Source organism: Myxocyprinus asiaticus, chromosome 43 (assembly GCF_019703515.2).
Source record: "Myxocyprinus asiaticus isolate MX2 ecotype Aquarium Trade chromosome 43, UBuf_Myxa_2, whole genome shotgun sequence".
Taxonomy (NCBI): domain Eukaryota; kingdom Metazoa; phylum Chordata; class Actinopteri; order Cypriniformes; family Catostomidae; genus Myxocyprinus; species Myxocyprinus asiaticus.
In genome coordinates this window covers 34328303-34350013 of record NC_059386.1, presented here as the reverse complement: position 1 = coordinate 34350013, position 21711 = coordinate 34328303, and the positions used below count along the sequence as shown (strand labels likewise).

Genomic DNA, 21711 nt, shown 5'->3' with positions numbered 1-21711 from the left:
GAAATGAAGGGGGCCTTTTTGTACACACCACAGCAGGATATAAAGCCAGTTCACTGGTCATTGTAAAAATGCTAAAACATGAAACAAACCATCATGTTATATTTTAACACACACATATAGACACTTTTAAAGGGATAGTTCACCCAAGAATGTCATTTTGTCATCATTAACTCACTCGTGTTGTTCCGAACCCGTATGATTTCTCACTTCCGTGAAACACAGAGAGTTTTAGAAAAATGTTCACGCTCCATAAAACGAGATAGACATTTACAACCTGGTCTCATAGAATCATGTTACTATACCAACATTTTTGTAAATTGATTTTTACGTGACTCATTGTACGTTTCGCGGCAGTTTCCTGGTGAATTACTAGAAACTAGAAGCACTACAACAAAGATTACTTTTATTTACTTTCACATAAATCATGAGTAAAACGGCATGTTCAAACTTGTTCGAGTGTGTTAAAATTGATAGAGCGTTGCACTTGAGTTGCAGAGGGCTGGGGTACAAGTCCTGAAGAGCACTCGAGTTGACACGTTAACAGAAAGTGTCATAGAAGCACCACAAAACGATGTGGTTTCACCCGCAAATATGCGTTTTTCATTTTATATTTCCTTTTTCTGACACTATCGGTTAGGTTTAGGTTTGAGGTTTAGGCTGGGAAGGGTAGGGTAAACTTGATAGAGCATTAACCTTAAAAACCTCATCTGTTTGGGAGAAAATTTAGCTCGCTTTTAGCGCCACACAGTGGACATATACAACTCGGAACTGCCACGATACGTATAAGGAGCCGCGTATTGTCGCCACATTGATTTGCCACATGATTTTTAATTGGTCATTATTTGGCAAAAATCTTCTCCTCTGTTGTAGCTCTCAAATTTCATTCGTGTTTGGGTATATTCAAATATGGTGCTAAAGACATCAGTCATGCTGAATCGCATTGTTTCTTGTGTGTCATGTGACCGATTGCAACAAGTGTGAATGAAATTTGAGAGCAGAAGGTACGATTTCCAGTAAATAACTTAAATTTTGATCTGTTTTACAAAAAAAAAAAGTTTAGGGTTTATAGGGTTCTTGAGTTACTATTAGTGATGTCAGTCGATTAAAATTTGAATCACGATTAATCGCATACTTTTTTTGTAGTTAATTGCGATTAATCGCAGATTTTGAAAATGCTGAAATTTGACACCATATATAATTCTTTTCCTGTCAAAATGCATTTATTTTCATCTTAGGAAAGAAAACAAATCAATATATAACAACATATTGCTTTATTAACATTTTCCAAACAAAGCCGTCCACAGTATAAAGATAGAAATGCACTAAAATAGCACCAATTCAAGTTACATTAAATGTTTCCCAAAGTCTAAGTGGGAGTTTGACTAGTTGAAAAAACGACTGCCCACATAGGTTGCATATTCATTGCAATGGGCATTAAATCCATTAAAATGTCTTCTTCCACAATATTAATTTGCCGGTAGACTGTGGCTATCCGCTTTGTTACAGCAATCGTGAAGCTGTGTTCATGATTTGCGTCAAAGTGGCAACGCCAGCGTCATGCGCCGTTTTGAACTCCACATGAAAAGCGATTGCAAACAAAAATGTCTCATTCTGCATTTTGGTGATTAGTTAAGATTTGACGTGCTTATGTAGTAATTAAAATGCGAACGTGCCTTACGCAGGCTGAACGATACTTGCTTCATAAGTCCCATCTGGGCTTGTTTTTTACATCAAATAGTATTAAGAGGTGCTTTCTCCATCATTTTATCACTGACAGAAATGCTGTCAGAGATTTTGTTTATTTATTGAGATAACAACCTCCTCGGCTCTATCATAGGAGAGCGTGTAACGGTCAACTTTAGCGTGTTAAGACAGTTCCGCCCATAGAATGTCAATGGAACCGCCACGTATGCTAAGCTTGTAGGCTATCAATGGTAGAAGGGCTCTGGCGCTGTGGTGTGTGCGTCAGTGTAATGACTCCGGGCGAACACATTACAAAGGTTCCACCCGTGTTTATGCTGTATTAACGGTAAATGCGTTATTTGCGATTAAGAAAAAATAACGCGTTAAACTTTTTTAATCGCATGCGTTAACGCGTTAATTCTGACAGTTCTAATTTATACACATTTCAAATGTACAGTCTTCTTGGAAAACTGCACAATATTGATGACATTTTGCACTTCTGTGCCAATACAGTGTCTGATATAATTCAGCTGAGTGTATTATACCTCATGTGGCGGCTTTAAAAATAGCCTTCTCATTAGCCGCAGTTCAAACTTCAATGTGTTAAGATGCTCAAAATGTGGGATATTTATATGGCTTCTTTTCTGGTGGCTTCATGGACAAACAGGCACATTAACCCATACACATACACACACACACTCGCCACAAAGTCGAAAATGTTGTTATCTCTGCCAGCAGCAGGGGACCACACAAACCCTCTCTTTGCCTTTGTGTGCGTCTTCAGAGTGTGTTTGTGGCTCCACTGTGCTGTGTTATTATTGATTTGAGTTCAGATGAAACCCGACTGCTCCTTAACAGCCATGTTGATTTAAACAGCATGTTGAACTCTGTCACATCAATATCCAATGCTGATAAATTATTAAATGCAGCTTGCATCTTTTGCATTAAGCATTTTTCACACAGTATACGTAATGCCCATGTGTAGATAAACAGTCCCGTGTTCAGAGTCATTGGGACCACTAGTTAGAAGTTGTCATGGAAAGGAAAAAACAAATACAACACCAGATTTTCACAAATGGTTGCTAAGCAGTTACTAATGTGTTCTGAGGGGTTTTAGTATGTTTCTATGGAGGTTGCTTGGGTGTTATTATGTAGTTGCTACAGTGTTCTTGCTGGTTGCTAGGGCAATACTAGGTGGCTGCTAAGCGGTTGATAAGGTGTTCTTAGGGGTTTTAATATGTTTCTGTGGAGGCTGCCAGGGCGTTGCTATGCACTTGCTAAGGTGTTCTAAGTGTTTTTTAGTGCATTGCTAGGTGGTTGCTATGGTGTTCTGACTGGTTGCTAGGACAATGCTAGGGGGTTTTAAGGTGTTCCGAGGGGTCTTAATATGTTTCTATGGAGGCTGCCATGGCGTTAATATGTAGTTGCTAAGGTGGTGTGAGGGTTATTAGTGCATTGCTAGGTGGTTGCTATGGTGTTTTGGCTGGTTGCTAGGGAAATGCTAGGTGGTTGTTAAGCAGTTACTAATGTGTTTTGTGGGGGTTTAGTATGTTTCTATGGAGGTTGCTAGGGTGTTACTGTGTAGTTGCTACGGTGTTCTTGCTGGTTGCTAGGGCAATTCTAGGTGGCTGCTTATCAGTTGCTAAAGTGTTCTGAGGTGTTTTAGTATGTTTCTATGGAGGCTGCCAGGGCATTGCTTTGCAGTTGTAAAGGTTTTCTAAATGTTTTCTTAGTGCATTGCTAGGTGGTTGCTATGGTGTTCTGGCTGGTTGCTAGGCCATTGCTAGGTAGTTGCTAATGTGTTCTGAGTGGTTTTTAGTGCATTGCTAGGTGGTTACTATGGAGTTGTGATTGGTTGCTAGGGCAATGCTAGGTGGTTGCTAAGGTGTTCTGAGGGGTTTTAATATGTTTCTATGGAGGCTGCCATGTTGTGGAGGTGCTAAGGTGTTGTGAGTGGTTTTTAGTGCATTGCTAGGTGGTTGCTATGGTATTCTGGCTGGTTGCTAGGGCAGTGCTAGGTGGTTGCTAAGCAGTTACTATTGTGTTCTGAGGTGTTTTAGTATGTTTCTATGGAGGCTGCAAGGCATTGCTATGTAGTTGCTATGGTGTTCTAAATGGTTTTAGCGTGTTGCTAGGTGGTTGCTATGGTGTTCTGACTGGTTGCTAGGGCAATGTTTGATGGTTATGATTCTGAGGTGTTTAGTATGTTTATATAGAGGCTGCAAGGGCATTGGAAGTTGCACAACAAATTTTAAAATTTAGGGTTAGGGACTTCAACAAACCTCTAACCCTAAGTATGAACAAAAATAATAGTTGTGCTTGCTTCAGCTAATGAAAATCAAACAAACAAAAAAGCAAACTAATTAAAATCTCTCGCAATTGAAAAGACAAAAAATGTCATTAAAAGAAATTTCATTTATAGCTGGAGTGATTTCCATTTTTTAAGTGAGATATAGTGAGAATAGGCCTAATATTGCATCCGGTTCTTTTTTTTAAAAAAAGTGGCGGTGCTTCATTTATAACATCTGTCTCATCGGCCTCATTTTCTCTAATGGTGTCGCCTCATTTTAATGGCAGATATTAATTTGGTCTCTTAACAGCAGTGACTCCCTCGGGACTTCACCGTAAACAGGGGTGATGGGGAAAAACCTCGACATTTGTCGGAGGAGTGCACAGTGTGTTTGACAATATATGAATTATTGATTAAACTGTTGAATTTTAAACAAGGGTTGTGTCGTGTGTGTGCCCTGCAACACAAAAGCATAATTATGCATTTTGCACAAAAACGAATAGAAAGAGGTTCATTACTCTATTGGTACATTTTTGTACATTATTTTAAATAAATGTGTTTTAAGTGTTAATAAATTGCATTGTGCCAAGCTAAACTAATACATTATATATAAACTAATACATAATATACAGTGTTTCTCCAACTTCGGGGACACTGTTGATTGAAGTCTTGTGAAGTAAAGAATAAAGTCAAGTCGTATTTAATTTTTTTTTTGTCATCTTACAATGTCCAACAGCGTACGTACATGCATCGCAGGAGATTTATGTAATTTTTGTCTTTTTTTTTTTTCCATCCCTAGAACATGAAAGTGCCCAAAGTCCCCCATATTGTACTTTTTAAGGATAAACTTTAGTTTGTTGCTTTACATTGTACTATTCAAGAATAAATCTGATTATTTCACATAAAAGAAAAAAGCAAACATACAAACCCAAGCATCCGCTAGAAACAACAATAGTACAGTCAGTCGAAGGCTGTTTTTATGGGCTGTCGGTGCTCCACAATGGTGGCAGCGCTCCAGGGGGCTGTATAGTCTCATATGGTCAAGTTTGAACTCGCCACACTGTTTACAGACCTCACTGCTGTTGGTAAGATGTTCCCTGCCTACCATATAAATTTAGCGACAAACCAGAATGCAGCCTTGGACTGATTGAATTAGCAGTTGTATTGTGAGAGGGACAGAGCCATAGATTCTAATTCTATTCTAAGTCTAATTGCACCCGGGGTCATTTGAGTGGACTGGGTGTAGAGGCAAATAATCTCTCTGGAGGGTCAGAATATCTAATATTGGGAGACAGTTTGATGGTGCTGTAAGAGAGAGAGATGCTCCTCAGGGACGTGTTTTAACTGGTCTGTATCTTCACTTGGTTGACCACACTTTTAAAAAATAAAGCCAAGAGGTTTACAGCGTAACGCCATAGGTCAAATTAAATGAAAAGTAATTATTTACTCACCCTCATTAGGTACTTCCAAACAAGTGTGACTTTCTTTTTTTTCTGTTGAACACAAAGTGTTTAGGCGCAAAACATGTTATTACATTTAGATGAAAAATCGCAGAGATATTTCTTGCTTGAAATGTTCACAATAAGACCAGTAATGGGTATTAAGAAAGCAAATGTGGTGAATTTTGATTTCATGTCGACTTTAAGGAACCCAGAAACCTAAAGAACCGATAATGCAAGATAAAGACTTTTTTAAAAATACTTTTTTAATATTCAAAGAACAATATTGCAAATCAAGAACCATCTACAATGGAGGGCCAAATTACTTAAAATTAAATATTTAATTACACGAATTAGGGCTGTTGATTTAACGTGTTAATTTAGTGCGATAAATTATATAAAAATGCGTTAAAAACATTTACGCAATTAATCATGTCCCAGGACCGTAATAAGGAATATTCCTACCAACTGAGAAATTTAAGCTTGTAGTACCACCTGTTTTCTCTAGGGGGCAGTGAGTGAAACTCGCTGTATAGGCAACGTGCAGCTTATACAGAGAACAAACCACACTTACCGAGAGCAGACAACACAAGATAAGTACACGTTCTTGCATTCAAACACACCTTGATGGAGCACAAATCCGAACGCAGGGATCTCAAGACGTGTTTCAAACTTCGTTTAACTTGAAACAGCACCCAAAAACGGTATGTTTAGACGTGACAGAACCGAGACGCTCCAAAAGCATCCGTCTGACGCAGGTGTACATTGACACGTGCATCCTTAGACAAGCCCTTATGATAAATCTTGGACTGATTGATGAATTCAGTTGCAAAATGGATTGCTTTAAATATACTGTATATATACAGTATATTTTGTTTATAACTATTTAAAAATAACTATTTATAGTTATTGAATCATTATATATTGAATAATTGTTATTTGAGGGGCTTTCTTAGCAAATATATTTTTTGTATGCGATTAATTCGATTAATTAATTGGCATTCCATGTAATTAATTTGTTTAAAAATTTTAATCGATTGACGGCCCTAATTTAAGTATTTATTTAATGATTTAATTTTGAGTAATGTGGCCCTCCATAACAACAGACATTGCCTTTAAAAAACTATTTCTTTGGACTTTCTGGTCAGGTTTAGGCTCGTTTTTGCTGAGCTTGGTACAAACTCTTGCAGATGAAGTTGCCAACCAAAATGTTAACCATGACTTAATTACAAAGGATGCCGTACTTTGAAAGAGGACGCCTGCTGTCACTGTGTGAAATGCTGATAAATGTAACCCTAAAAAATAAAATGAAAAATCAATCCAAAAATAATGCTAAAATGAAATACAAATGACATTTATTGATTTATTTAGTTAATTAATATGATTTAAAGTTTTTTTAAGCATTCGATAATGTATTTAATTATGTACTTTTGAGTAATTCAGCCATCCATACTTTACAGGCAAAAATTGTTCTTGATGAAACCGCAGAAGAGCCTTTTTTGCATCTCCATACATGGAACCCATTTTCTCCAGGGCTTCCAATGAAGAGAGACCTGCAACTGAGGTGTAACGATCAACAGCCAGATCAGGGACGAGTTCTTCTGACCTCCAACTGTCCCTTATGCACAGCTTACAGCAGAATGTAACCCAGTTGACCCACCCCATCCCATTGGGAATTGGGTTGGGGGTCTCCAGGGCACCCAAGAACTCAATATGTCTTCATCAGAGAGAGAGAGTTCAATTGTGAGCCATTAGTGGGTTGAGAGTAAAGGTGGAGCAGCTGTTTGGTTTTAGAAGGGCTTGTTGCGTCTTTTGTGCTTGTAGAGTTGAGGTGTCGGTTTCACACCCCCTTCCTCCCCCCTGAATCATCACCACGAAAGAACCACGCTGCTGTCTGAAGATAGAGCTGCTGTGCCTGAGAGATATGCTGCACAACATTAATTAGCAGCTCTCATTATAGCCCGCAGGTTTCGCCACTCTGTTGCACGCTACACGTACTCGTGAGGATGTTTCCCAAGGTTTAAAAACCTTTGGAATATTCTTGTTTATGAAGTTCCTTTAAATACATCTGTGATTCATTGGGTTGAAAAACAAACCTAGAGAGATTTTCAGCAAATAACATGATGAGCTCGCTGCTTTGATTTGGCATATTTTTTTATGAACTGCACCCAAAGAAATTGAACTGCAAATTTTGTTTCTTGGCACTTTATTAAAGACCAAATAAAATTCATATAAAACATTTATATGGTAGTACTTCTAAAAGTGGACAAAAGTAACCTACCAGTAAACTACCGGAATATTCAATCGACAACATTTGTAGCATAATGTTGATTAGCACAAAAAAATAATTTCAGCTTGTCTCTCATTTTCTTTAAAAACAGCAAAAGTCGAGGTTACTGTGAGGCACTTACAATGGAAGTCAATGGGGCCAATTTTTGGAGAGTTTAAAGGCAGAAATTTGAAGCTTATAATTTTATAAAAGCACTTACATTAATTCTTCTGTTAAAACTTGTGTATTATTTGAGCTGGAAAGTTGTTTAAATCTTTTTTGGGGTTGTTTTAGTGTTTTAGAGTTTACAGCGTTGCGTCATCTTGGCAACAATGTTGTAAAATTGGATATAACTTTACACAGAAAAGGTTAGTAAGCCATTTCATCACACTAAAATCATGTTAACACATATAATGTTTATGTCTTGTGGATATACTTTTGAAACAGTGAGTATTTTACCCCATTCACTTCCATTATAAGCGCCTCACTGGAACACAGATATTTGCTTTTTTTTAAAGAAAACGAGGGATGAGTCGAGATTAGTTTTTGTGGTAATCAACATTATGCCACAAATGCTGTTGATTGAGTTTAACTTGAACCCAGAATTTTATTTTAACTCAAATATTGCAACTCTTGAGTATATTAGAACAATCTAATGTTTATAAAATGCAATTACTCATATTTAAAACCCAATATCAACCTTAATAATACATTACGTAATGAATTTTATGACAATCTAGTATAACTGGCAATGTTTTGACAGACAATGCTGCCTAATGCCAATGTTTATACATGTTTATAGGTACCTTTTTTTATTGGAAAGTGACCTAATATTCTAATATCATGACATTGGACAGGCACTGCTCAGATGAAATGTGCTATTAACCCTCCTATAGCGTTCGGGTCATTTTTGACCCGGGAGAGGTAGATAATCATTTTAAAATGCCACAGTTTTTAGTACGGCAATGAGACTTTGGGACTTTGTCAGGACTATCAAAATACACATAATATATATTTTTCAGATTTTTAATAAAATTGTTTAAGAGATATAACCATTAAAAAAAAAAAAAGTTACATCTTTTGAGTTCACGGATCAATTTTGACCCGGGCATCAATTGTGGCTTTACACATGATATTATGTTGATTTTTTTTTTTGTACATCTATGAATAAAACATTTTCTTATAAACACTTCACTTACATTTAGCCTCTTTCCTATACTCTCTCACACACTTTTATGTCTCTTGTTTACAAACATGCACACACACACATACAGTCACACACAGACACACACACATTCCTGTTCAAAACAGACATGACAAATGTAACAGACATAACAAATAAACTAAATCAAAGCTACTACTATCTAAAGGGGGTGTGCCCAAACGTTCATGCACACATTAGTTTAAATAGGAAAGAGGAAATTGTCCACATTTTATTCTGCAGCCATCTGATGCAAAACCAGCTTACAGCAAACTCACACATCAATGTTCAGACATTCATGACAGTAAACAGAATAGATTTTGCTTAAAAACGTAGTAAAGACGTATTAATGTTGTATACTTGAGTTGTACAGTTGTTTTGATGATGTTTAGTTGAAAAGAATATGTCGGTTTCATAACTTTTGACCAGCAAGTTGTATTGAGCAGTTATGAGTAATAGGAAATTCATTCAAATTACTAGAAATTCTCACATTAGATGTTAATATAAATTGTATATTATGCTATATTAAAATACAGTTTCACAGAAATGTTGATAACAAAAAAAGATGTCTTTACATGTATCACACTGTAGCTAATGAATATTTTAAAATGCCAAAGAATTTGACAAAGAAATGGCTTATTTGGGGGGCCTGGTTAGCTCAGCGAGTATTAACGCTGACTACCACCCCTGGAGTCGTGAGTTTGAATCCAGGGTGTGCTGAGTGACTCCAGTCAGGTCTCCTAAGCAACCAAATTGGCCCGGTTGCTAGGGAGGGTAGAGTCACATGGGGTAACCTCCTCGTGGTCGCGATTAGTGGTTCTCGCTCTCAGTGGGGCGTGTGGTAAGTTGTGCGTGGATCGCGGAGAGTAGCATGAGCCTTCACATGCTGCGAGTCTCCGTGGTGTCATGCACAGTGAGCCACATGATAAGATGCACGGACTGACGGTCTCAGAAGCGGAGGCAACTGAGACTTGTCCTCCACCACCCGGATTGAGGTGAGTAACCGCGCCACCACGAGGACCTAGTAAGTAGTGGGAATTGTGCATTCCAAAGTGGGAGAAAAGGGGATAAAAAGAATAACAAATGGCTTATTAATTAATCACTTTTATATTTGTCAGTTAACATGCCAAAAATGTCAATCTTTTTACATGTATGAACAGTTAAGAACTTATTAATGACTTACAGTATAGTTTTAGAATAGGTGTATGCAGATTCTGAATGCAGTAGGAGGGTTAATAAAGGTTTATTGCCATGCATGCATGAATGATTTGGCCTATAGTTTATCTTCATTGTTAAGGTACAATGTCCAATCTGTTACTTTAAACTGAAGCTGAAGTGCAACATCTGTGCTTTTATTTAGTGGTGACCCTGATAGAGGTCATTTATATCTGTTCAGACCTGTAATGTTGTTATATCGGTGCAATCTTTGTCACAGTAGGCAGATTATCCTCAGTAACAGCTGTCTTGTCCTTTATATGACTTCGTAATCAAATAAATGTTAAATTTTAGGTGAACTATTCCTTTAAGCATGTGTATATACATGTAAATCATTTTTGTGTAAACAAGTTATGCTTAAAAGGAGTTGCCTAGCTCTGTAACTAAAGTTCTGCTAGTTCTGCTGACTAAAACAATGTGTTTTGTGCAAATGCAGGAAATGACATCACAGGTACAGCACAGCTGAACCAAAGATATTTTTTAGAGCAGGCGGTTGCCAGGAGAGACGCAGCTCTACTCTCTGTCAATCAACACTTGGGGTGGCAATGGAACTTTTTGAAATGGGACCTAAAAATAATATTATTAAAAGATCAAGGTAATTTGCCAAGTGGATACTTGGCGCTATTCCAAATCTCTCTTAAGAACCTAAAACCAAAGTAAACAACCAGTGATCAATCTTTAAAGGGGGCCAGCCATGGACAAAACGGGTGTCACATTACCGTGCGCTATTATCGGCACAGAACAGAGAATGAAGTAATTGATTTAGCTTTTATAAACATACACTGGATCGGGATAGAATTATGGGGTTAAGAAGAAGTCCAAAGCCTTAAATAAACTTTGAGCAATGTACACATGCTATTATCTGATTTCAGAGCATGCAATTAAAAGAATATTACCTGTTCAATACAAGTTAAGCTCAATCAACAACCTTTGTGACATAATGTAGATTACAAATCTGGGTTATAGTGAGGCACTTACAATGGAAGTGAATGGGGCCAATCTGTAAACATTAAAATACAAAAAGTATAGCCACAAGACATAAACAATATGAGTGTTAACAATCTGTGTAAAGTTATATCAAACCAGCTCAAATAATACCCCAATTTTTAACTTAAAAGTTAACATAAGTGCTTTTATAAAATTATAAGCTTCATAGTCCTGCCTTTAAACCCTCCAAAAATTGGCCCCGTTGACTTCCATTGTAATTGCCTCACTGTAACCTCGATTTTCGCTATTTATAAAGAAAAGGAGGGACGAGTCAAAACTGTATCAACATTATGCCACTGTCGATTGAGCTTAACTTGTACTGAACCCGGAATATTCCTTTAATGCATTAGGGAACAGAACATTTCAATTCGTGTGGACTGCAATTCTGTGCTTTAATACGAAAAAAAATGCATTAAGCACCTCTAATATTGTGGTAATGTGGTCTAAATAAACACACTCATTTGACATTTTATAATAACAAATTTAATTAATAAATTGTTAACAAGCATCATTACATTATATACACTATATTGCCAAAAGTATTCGCTCACCCATCCAAATAATTGAATTCAGGTGTTCCAATCACTTTCATGGCCACAGGTGTATAAAATGAAGCACCTAGGCAGGCAGACTGCTTCTACAAACATTTGTGAAAGAATGGGCCGCTCTCAGGAGCTCAGTGAATTCCAGCGTGGTACTGCGATAGGATGCCACCTGTGCAACAAGTCCAGTCGTGAAATTTCCTCGCTACTAAATATTCCACAGTCAACTGTCAGTGGTATTATAACAAAGTGGAAGCGATTGGGAATGACAGCAACTCAGCCACGAAGTGGTAGGCCACGTGAAATGACAGAGCGGATGCTGAGGCGCATAGTGCGCAGAGGTCGCCAACTTTCTGCAGAGTCAATCGCTACAGACCTCCAAAGTTCATGTGGCCTTCAGATTAGCTCAAGAACAGTGCGTAGAGAGCTTCATGGAATGGGTTTCCATGGCCGAGCAGCTGCATCCAAGCCATACATCACCAAGTGCAATGCAAAGCGTCGGATGCAGTGGTGTAAAGCACGCCGCCACTGGACTCTAGAGCAGTTCAGAGATGCGTTCTCTGGAGTGACGAATCACGCTTCTCCATCTGGCAATCTGATGGACGAGTCTGGGTTTGGTGGTTGCCAGGAGAACGGTACTTGTCTGACTGCATTGTGCCAACTGTGAAGTTTGGTGGAGGGGGATTATGGTGTGGGGTTGTTTTTCAGGAGCTGGGCTTGGCCCCTTAGTTCCAGTGAAAGGAACTCTGAATGCTTCAGAATACCAAGAGATTTTGGACAATTCCATGCTCCCAACTTTGTGGGAACAGTTTGGGGATAGCCCCTTCCTGTTCCAACATGACTGCGCACCAGTGCACAAAGCAAGGTCCATAAAGACATGGATGAGCGAGTTTGGTGTGGAAGAACTTGACTGGCCTGCACAGAGTCCTGACCTCAACCCGATAGAGCACCTTTGGAATGAATTAGAGCGAAGACTGTGAGCCAGGCCTTCTCGTCCAACATCAGTGTCTGACCTCACAAATGCGCTTCTGGAAGAATGGTCAAAAATTCCCATAAACACACTCCTAAACCTTGTGGAAAGCCTTCCCAGAAGAGTTGAAGCTGTCATAGCTGCAAAGGGTGGGCCGACGTCATATTAAACCCTATAGATTAAGAATGGGATGTCACTTAAGTTCATATGCGTCTAAAGGCAGATGAGCGAATACTTTTGGCAATATAGTGTAATTCTTAACAGATCATTAGCTAATATACATTGAGACAGTTATGGGGCTTTAATTTGTATATTTTCATATATAATAATGCTTGAATGTACATGAACTAATGATCTGTTATGCATTATATTACATAATATTTGTTAAGGACTTATTGTAAAGTTAGATGGTCATTACCGCAAAATAAAAGTATGATCAGAATTATTTATTGTGGAATAGCATAATGCATACATTAAAAAAAATAAAAAATTTGTGGTGAAGTAAATATAGCAGAAAAGATTAAGTACTCTCTACATTAAATAAGTTAGTTTAAATGAAAACATAGAAATATTAAGTTAATTCTACATTCAAACATGTACAAATTAATCCTCTAGCTTATGAGTTTTATTTATGATTCATAGTTAGTTTTACAATGTGTGAATCATAATGTAGAAAACCATGTCTCCTTTATTAGATAATTTGAGTACATTTTACTGAAAAAAATAATAAGTACATTTTACTTAACTTTTCAAAGCTGGTGTTCCCAGCATGCACTGGGCTTGAATAATTAATTTGCTTGCATGGTTTCACTTTTTGCACGTTTATTTACACCATTATATTAGTAACCTATAAATTGTATTTGTAAATAAAACAACTGTATTTACTAACATATTTAAGTTAAATTTACTAGTCACTTTAATCAATATTATGTCATGAAGTTAAATACATTTTACTTAATTTTATACCATTAAGATTTACTTAGATAGAAGTTAAGTAAATATTTTTTTCAGTGCATTGTTATACTTAGTATTTATTATTATATTATTACATTTTGGTAGTGTACTTAAAAAAAAAAAAAAGGTACTTTGGGGGTCTATATAGAACCTTTTCTTGTAAGAGTGTATACTATACTGTGTCTACTGCATAGTATTCACTAATCCTAGTATTCCATGTTTTCCCCTTTTGGAAATACAAGAATGTTTTTCCCTCTGCTTTATCAAGTGTCATGAATGGATAGTTTGAGGATTGAGTATGTAGAGGTTTGTGGTCGAGTTGTTTTATCCTCTTTGTGCAGCACTAGGGTTTATAGTAGGGATTATGTGTCTGTTCCAAAACATAGAGAGCTGGCTCCGGAGATGGCATTTTAAGGCATCGAAGGCACGCTCCTGATGCAAAGGCTGTTCCAAAAGGTACATAACTTGATTAAGTTGCCTCATAAGATACCTCATTTTGGCAAAATTCCAATGGTGTCATCATACGCATTAGTGCGTTCACATCGTGTCTGAATTGCTGTTATTATGAGATTTCGACTTGTAAAAAGCATTCATGTCCTCGTAGAACTAGAAATTACAAGTTGTAAACTCAGAAATCTATGAAGCTCTGACTTGACCATTGGACTTCATGTAAATAGAAATCAAATGGAAGTGGCCTCAACAGTTTAAGGTACATTTAAAAAAAAAAAAAAATCTGTTAAATTAATGGTAAAATACCAGCAGCTGTGGTAGCCAGAAATTCACCGTAAAAAAAATTCTGTGAACATGTTTCAGGCGTTATGATGTCGTTTTTATGCCTGTATATTTTACGGTTCACTACTGTTCATATTATTAAATGATGTAAACTTAATATACTAACCTTCATGAACTATAAAAATCTTCTTTTCACCTTAAAACGTATTTTAAAACACCGTAGTAACAACAGAAGGCCACATAATGACTTACGGTTATTTCAGGAGCAATGACCAGTTAACATGTAGAGACACAAACACAAAACACCATCAGGGTAACACACGTGATACTAAAATATTACAATAACAATGAACTAAACTACGTAATGTATAACATAAAACACCCCAATGTACATAACTGATATCAAATATAACTATTTCCATAAAATATAATGAAATTTGATAGGTCACGCAAAGACTTCTGGGAACACCCGATTATTGTTTTTCACCGTAAATTTAAATGTTGTTTTTTTTTTTACAATATTTGACTGTGAAGACATATATGTATATAGACGTGTATGTTAAGGTTAAAAATGTGTGTGTTTTTTTTTTATTTTTTTAACGGCAGCATTTTTACATTGTTTTCCCCTTAAAATGAGGGACATTTTAGCAGCGTGAAGCATTTATCCATGTTTCTGTTGATTATGGTATAAATATATACCTTTGACAGCGATTACAGCCTCAAGTCTTTTTGGGTATGATGCGACAAGATTTGCACACCTGGATTTGGGGATTTTCTACCATTCTTCTCAGCAGATCCTCTCAAGCTCTGTCAGGTTGGATGGGGACCGTCGGTGGACAGCCATTTTCAGGTCTCTCCAGAGATGTTCGATTGGGTTCGAGTCTGGGCTCTGGCTGAGCCACTCAAGGACATTCACAGAGTTGTCCCTAAGCCACTCTTGTATTGTCTTGGCTGTGCGCTTAGGGTCATTGTCCTGTTGGAAGGTGAACCTTCGGCCCAGTCTGAGGTCCTGAGCGCTCTGGACCAGGTTTTCATTAAGGATATTTCTGTATTTTTCTGCATTCAGCTTTTCTTCAACTCTGATCTGTCCCCCAGTCCCTGCCGCTGAAAAACACCACCACAGGATGATGCTACCACCACCATGCTTCACCATTGGGATGGTATTGTGCAGGTGATGAGTGGTGCCTGGTTTCCTCCAGACATGACGCTTGGAATTGAGGTCAAACAGTTCAATCTTCATTTCATCAGACCAGAAAATCTTGTTTCTCACAGTCTGAGAGTCTTTTAGGTGCTTTTCTGCTTTCTTGCACTGAGGAGAGGTTTCCGTCTGGCCACTCTGCCATAAAGCCCAGATCGGTGGAGATTTGCAGTGATGGTTGTCCTTCTGCAAGTTTCTCCCATCTCCACACATGATCTCTGGAGCTCAACCAGAGTGACCATCGGGTTCTTGGTCACCTCATTACCAAGGCCCTTCTCCCACGATTGCTCAGTTTGGCTAAGCGGCCAGCTCTAGGAAGAGTCCTGGTTGTTCCAAACATTTTACGGAGGCCACTGTGCTCTTGGGAACCTGCAATGCAGCTGAAATTTTTTGTAGCCTTCCCCAGATCTGTGCCTCGACACAATCCTGTCTCTGAGCTCTGCAAGCAGTTCCTTTGACCTCATAGCTTGGTTTTTGCTCTGATACGCATTTTCAGCTGTGAGACCTTGTATAGACAGGTGTGTGCCTTTCCAAATCATGTCCAGTCAAATGAATTTGCCACAGGTGGACTCCAATCAAAGTGTAGAAACATCTCAAAGATGATCCAGAGAAATGGGATGCACCTGAGCTAAATTTCAAGTGTCATAGCAAAGGGTCTGAATACTTATGTTAATGTGATATTTCAGTTTTTCTTTTTAATACATTTTTAAAAATCAACATTTTTTTTTTTTTTTGCTTTGTCATTATGTGGTATGGAGTATAGATTGATGTGAGAAAAAAAATATTTAAAGCATTTTAGCATAAGGCTGCAACATAACAAAATGTGAAAAAAATAAATAAATAAAATGAAGGGGTCTGATTACTTTCTGAATGCACTGTATATATTCTGTATATGTTCATTAGAGTATTGCATCACTGTATTGTCACCTATATTGAAATCAGTTGAAATCAGTCTAGACTCGTGCGCTGCGCGAAAGGCACTATTTAAATGGTTGCTTACGTAGAGCGTTTCAAATCGCACACTTATGAGGCTTCATTTCAGTTAGGATGCTTACTGTGTAGTCAGAGGCATCGAGGCAGCTCACTGAAGTTTTGAAACGGACCCATATGTTCGTGGGTGAGTAACCGGCGGCCCTATGACCCAGCAGCCCGGATCCTCTCCTCCTCCTCCTCCTCCAGAGCGCAGAGGAGCAGCGGGGAAGGAAGTTATTAGTGTACTGAGCTCCAGTTCTGCGCTGTCGGAGGATATCCTTCTCCCTCGAACTCTCAAATTCCAAGGATTTTTATGGTGTTATTTTCCACCTCTCCTCTTCGTCGTCTCGTCTCCGTGCGGATCCGTCTATTCCTGCATGTCTTTGAGGGGTATTCATGTGTGTGCAGAATTACGCATCACCTTTGGAATGCCAATCCACTGTGATTTTGGGAATATTGTCCTTCAGCGCTCCTAAGATTCGCTTTGTCCCGAACTTTTTATGCGTCTCGATGGGGATCGTTGCGCGCGTTTGGCACGGTTAACCGATCTACTCTGGACATATAAGGGAATCGCACTGTTGAGAACGACAAATCGTACCGAACGGAAAGTTTCTCTCTCTCTCTCTCTCTCTCTCTCTCTCTCTCTCTCTCTCTCTCTCTCTCTCTCTCTCTTTCAGTGAGAGCTCGCTGTACATCCCGTTTAAAGCCGCTGTCTCGCCAAAGCGACCGATGGGGCGCGAATGTCTGCGCAAATACAGTGCCAAATGTGCGTTCTGATGCTTCAGTATCGTAACCATCTATTTAAACGACAGTAAAACTAACGATACAGCCTAATAACCGCGATTTTCTCTCTCGGAAACTGTTGGATTATAAAGAGGACACTAGAGGCTCCAGTGGACTGCGCTTTTACGCACCGATTGCGCGTCATGAAGCTGCCGTCCGGACACACTGTGACTTTACGTCCGCACAACTCTCATCCTGAATCCCACTTCTCCGTCATCGTGATGTTTTGATGCTGTTCATTTTTGGTTTACAAATATGATGAAATGGCAGCCCCGGAAGAAGGTAAGATGGATTTGCGCTGGCTTGTTGCGGTATTGGAGATCAAGGGTGTGCGGTGTAGATTTCATGGACTATATTCTGAGTTTGGCAGTAGATATGGAGGAGAAGACCTTCTGATGTTCATGATCTTGAAATATGTGTGGTGAATTCGTGTTATGATGTCTCTGAGATGGGTTTTGATGCGGTTCCCTGACTCTAAACCCCTTTATGACCAAACTAAAGTTATGCTCAAATATGGATGTTTGAAGTAAAAAAATAAATAAATAAATAAATAAAAATTGGTTTTATATGCTGCCTTTGATATGGGCGTGATGCAGAAGAATGAGGAATGATAATGGGAAGGTTTATCTGGTTCTGTTTCATATGAGATGTGAAATCTACACTGTGAGATGCATGTCTAATGACAGTACTTACTATTTTGTTTTGTCCATGTTTTGACATTTTTATGTCATTTAACTAGGCCGCCTTGGCACCAAGTGACCTACATGTCAAATGTTTTTAATGCAAAATCATACAAGTAACTTTGCTTGAAGCTTAATGCCACAAGCTTTCTTGAAGATATATTGGTATAAAGATGGGCATATGGCATCACATATGCTTATTTGAACTACAGTTCCAAACTACAGATCATTTGATCACAGTATCCGTGACCTGTTTTACTGTGTTTTTGTCCATTTTGAATGAACTAAATGCTGAGTGTGCCATTGCCTGGAGCTCACTGAACTGGAGCCAAAGCGTGTAGTTGCTTACAGGTTCCACTAGTGGGCAAACATCCTCAGATCACAGAAACTTGCCCTTTTTTTCCATGTTCTTATGAAGATATAAATAAATAAATCTGTGAAATTCCTCTGCTTTTGTTTTTAGAAGATTTTGATTAGTGTGCCTTTAATTGGAGTGCGTATTTGCCTTATTGTTGTGTCTGATAGATTAAAGGGATTTCAAATGGTTCTTTTGTGAATAAAAAATGATGGCGTTTTGAGAATGAGTCATCGGTACAGCTGCAGGACACCTCTGAGAGTTTGTAAATAAGACCTCCATGGAAGATAAAACCCGATACACAGCTGGAGACCAGTGTATGATCACAAACCACAAACAAACTTCGGTTATTCAACTGGAGACTGTGGGATTGCTGTTGCTATTCAGTGCATATGTGATTTAAAGTGATGATATGACAAAAGAACTCAATTATTTCTATCTCAATTGAAGACAAAGGCAATTCAGAGCTGCCTACCGGGAGTCAAATCACATTCGACTCATTAGGGTCTCCAGTTTCCTCCTCAGTTGGGAACGTATTGTTGGGGCTGTAGTTAATCAAAAGATACCACGGGCTGCTCTAAACGACAAACACACTTTTCAGAAACAGTCACGACACTCATCGCTGTGACAGGATGAGGAAATTCTAGCATTACTTAAGAGCCACAAACCCAAAAGAAACTTTTGTCAAAAGGCCGGTTCACATTGACCCAACAAACAGCAAGTTTCAAAGTGTTGTAATGTTAGCTGTTGGATTGTTGGTATGTTGACAAACATAACTGCCATTTTCTCATTGACCAAACGAATACTAAGGCCAAATTTATCTGTTTTCGTTTGAAAACCCTGTTTTCAGTTTCCCAACGTCTTTCTCCCCACCCCACCTCCAAACCAATGAAGAGTGTTTTTTGGAGGAAGAAAACGCCATTCTAGTGTGAATGAAAAGTGTAAAAGTAGCGAACTTAATGCCTTTTTTAAACAAAAACATTTTAGTGTTGACATGGCTGCTTTCAGTTTCCTAACATCATTGTTTTCCAACGTAAGCGGTAATGGAGAGCGTTTTCAAGCAAAACAGAGTTTTAGTGTGGATGAAAGGCGTAAATGTAGCAAAATTAATGCATTTTCAAACTAAAACGTATTAGTAGGAAATGTCCACTTTCGTTTGCAAACATCCTTTGTTTTCTGAAGTATGCGGTGATTGAGAAGGTTTTCGAAACATACCGTTTAAATGTGGATGAGAGGCGTAAACACAGCGCACTCGATGCATTTTCAAATGAAAATGTGTAAGTGTGAACGTGACTTTTCAGTTTAGTAACATCATAGTTTTCCAAAAAATGTGAAAATGGAGAGCGTTTCCGAAATGCTGTGTTTTCAGTGGAAGAAAACGCCATTCTAGTGTGGATGAGAGCTGTATGTGTAGCAAAATTAATGTGTTTTCTAGCGAAAACGTGTTAGTGTGGACATGTCCGTTTTTGTTTGAAAACTCACTTTTTAGTTTACTAACCTGATCATTTTCCAAAGTGTGCATTAATGGAGAGGGTTTTAGAAAGGCTTCATTTTGGGTTGAGGAAAACGCCATTCTGGTGTGGATGAGAGCCGTAAGTGTAGCAGAATCAATGCATTTCAAACGAAAAAAATGTATTAGTGTTTTCAATTTCAGTTTACTGATGTGATCGTTTTCCAAAGTATGCATACAGTAATGGAGAATGTTTTCAAAGGTGCCACTTTCGGTGGAGAAAAACACCCTTCAAGTGTGGATGAGAGTCGTAAGTGTAGCCAAATTAATGTGTATTCAAATGAAAACGTATTAGTGTGGACATGTCCGTTTTTGTTTGTAAACTCAAATTTTTAAGTTTACTGACATGATCGTTTTCCAAAGTATGTGGACATGGAGAGCTTTTCTGAAATGCTCCGTTTTCGGTGGTGGAAATCTCAGTTTTAGTGTGCATGAGAGCTGTAAAGGCGGTCGCACACCAGACAAGAAGTGCCACACTGCCTCGAGTCGCGGCTAGGACATGGCACAGGTATCAAACACAAGGCATGTCGATGCGGTTCAGGTGGCAGGCAGCCCACACAAAAGTTACCAAGGATTTTTCCTTCTTCAAGACTGAACAAGGCTAGAGTAAATAATGTATGTCCATAGATAATGATTTGGGTTGAATTTAATGGAAAATATGCGAGTTGCGCTTTGTGACTTGGCAAAAATTTGAGCAGCATCCGGAGCTTAGCTGGGTGCCGCCGACAGACGGCAAGTGTCGGCGGCGGTGTACGTACATTCATAGAAGACAATTGTTTTGAATTTTAAAACGCATCATGTCGTCCGCCAGATGCGTCTGGTGTGCGACCTCCTTAAGTGTAGCAAAATGTATGCTTTCAAACGAAAATATATTTGCGTGGACATGTCCGTTTTTGTTTGAAATCTCAATTTCAGAGATAATCTGATACGTCATCGTTTACCAGCGTACGTAGTAATGGAGAATGTTTTTAAAAGGTGCCACTTTCGGTGGAGAAAAACGGCATTCTTGTGTGGATGAGTGCCGTAAACATAGCAAAATTAATGTGTTTTCAAACGAAAATGTATCAGTGTGGACATGCCTGTTTTTGTTTAAAACTCACTTTTCAGTTGACCCAACAAACTCCAACAAACAGCAAATTTCAAAGTGTTGTATATGTTAGCTATTGGATTTAGTATGTTGAAAAACATTGCTGGCATTTTCACACTGACCAACTAACACTAAGGCCAAACGTATCTGCTTTCGTTTTTTCAGTTTCCCAATGTAATTGTTTTCCAAGGTATGCAGAAATGAAGAGGGTTTTAATAAGGGATCATTTTCGGCAAAGGAAAACGCAGTTTAAGTGTGGATGAGAGCCGTAAACATAAGAAAATTAAGGCGTTTTTAAACAAAAATTTGTTCTTTTGGATGTGGCCAAAGGGGCTGTTCAGACCAAACGTGTTCAAAAGAAGGTAGTAGCAGTTCAACAATTAGAACAGCACTCAGGTGTCTCAAGGTGTGTTTCTAAAAGTTGATGTTCTTTTAACCTGACACAATCCCACAAAGCGTGGGATGCTTTTTGTTTTTTGACGCTGTGCCAGGGCCAAAAGAACGTTTTGAAATGCATTGCAAGACACCTGCATTCTGTTCTATTCATTGCGCTGTCTCTAGCTTTCAACGCAAGAACGCATTTTTCACCTATAAAACTGATAATTTTTTGATGTTATAAATATGCAAGCGCTCCTTTTCGCTTGTTTTAAAATTTGCCAGGTGAAAATCGTAAGCTTGATTGCTTTAGTTAAGTAATAGCCCACCTCTCCCATCATTCATGTCTTTAGCACGAGCAGTGCAGGACGAGCTACACACTGAAGTTTAATACTTAGAGTTAGGGGTTTGTAACAAATCTTGTATCTTGTGGTATTTCAATACCTTCCCTAACTCAAAACCATCTTTC

General features: G+C 38.4%; 1 protein-coding gene across 2 annotated transcripts in view; it reads left to right on the top strand.

Annotated features, from left to right (window-relative positions):
• LOC127433692 (tetratricopeptide repeat protein 28-like) overlaps positions 1–21711 on the top strand; it is a 383729-nt gene that overhangs the window by 133187 nt on the left and 228831 nt on the right. The window contains exon 1 of one of the 2 annotated variants that reach the window (XM_051685796.1): positions 16689–17517. The exons of the other annotated variant lie outside the window; for it this stretch is intronic. Coding sequence (XP_051541756.1) covers positions 17491–17517 — 27 coding nt within the window. The 5' untranslated portion in view covers positions 16689–17490. Of the gene's footprint in view, positions 1–16688; positions 17518–21711 lie in introns of those variants that run through there. 2 annotated transcript variants of the gene reach the window in all.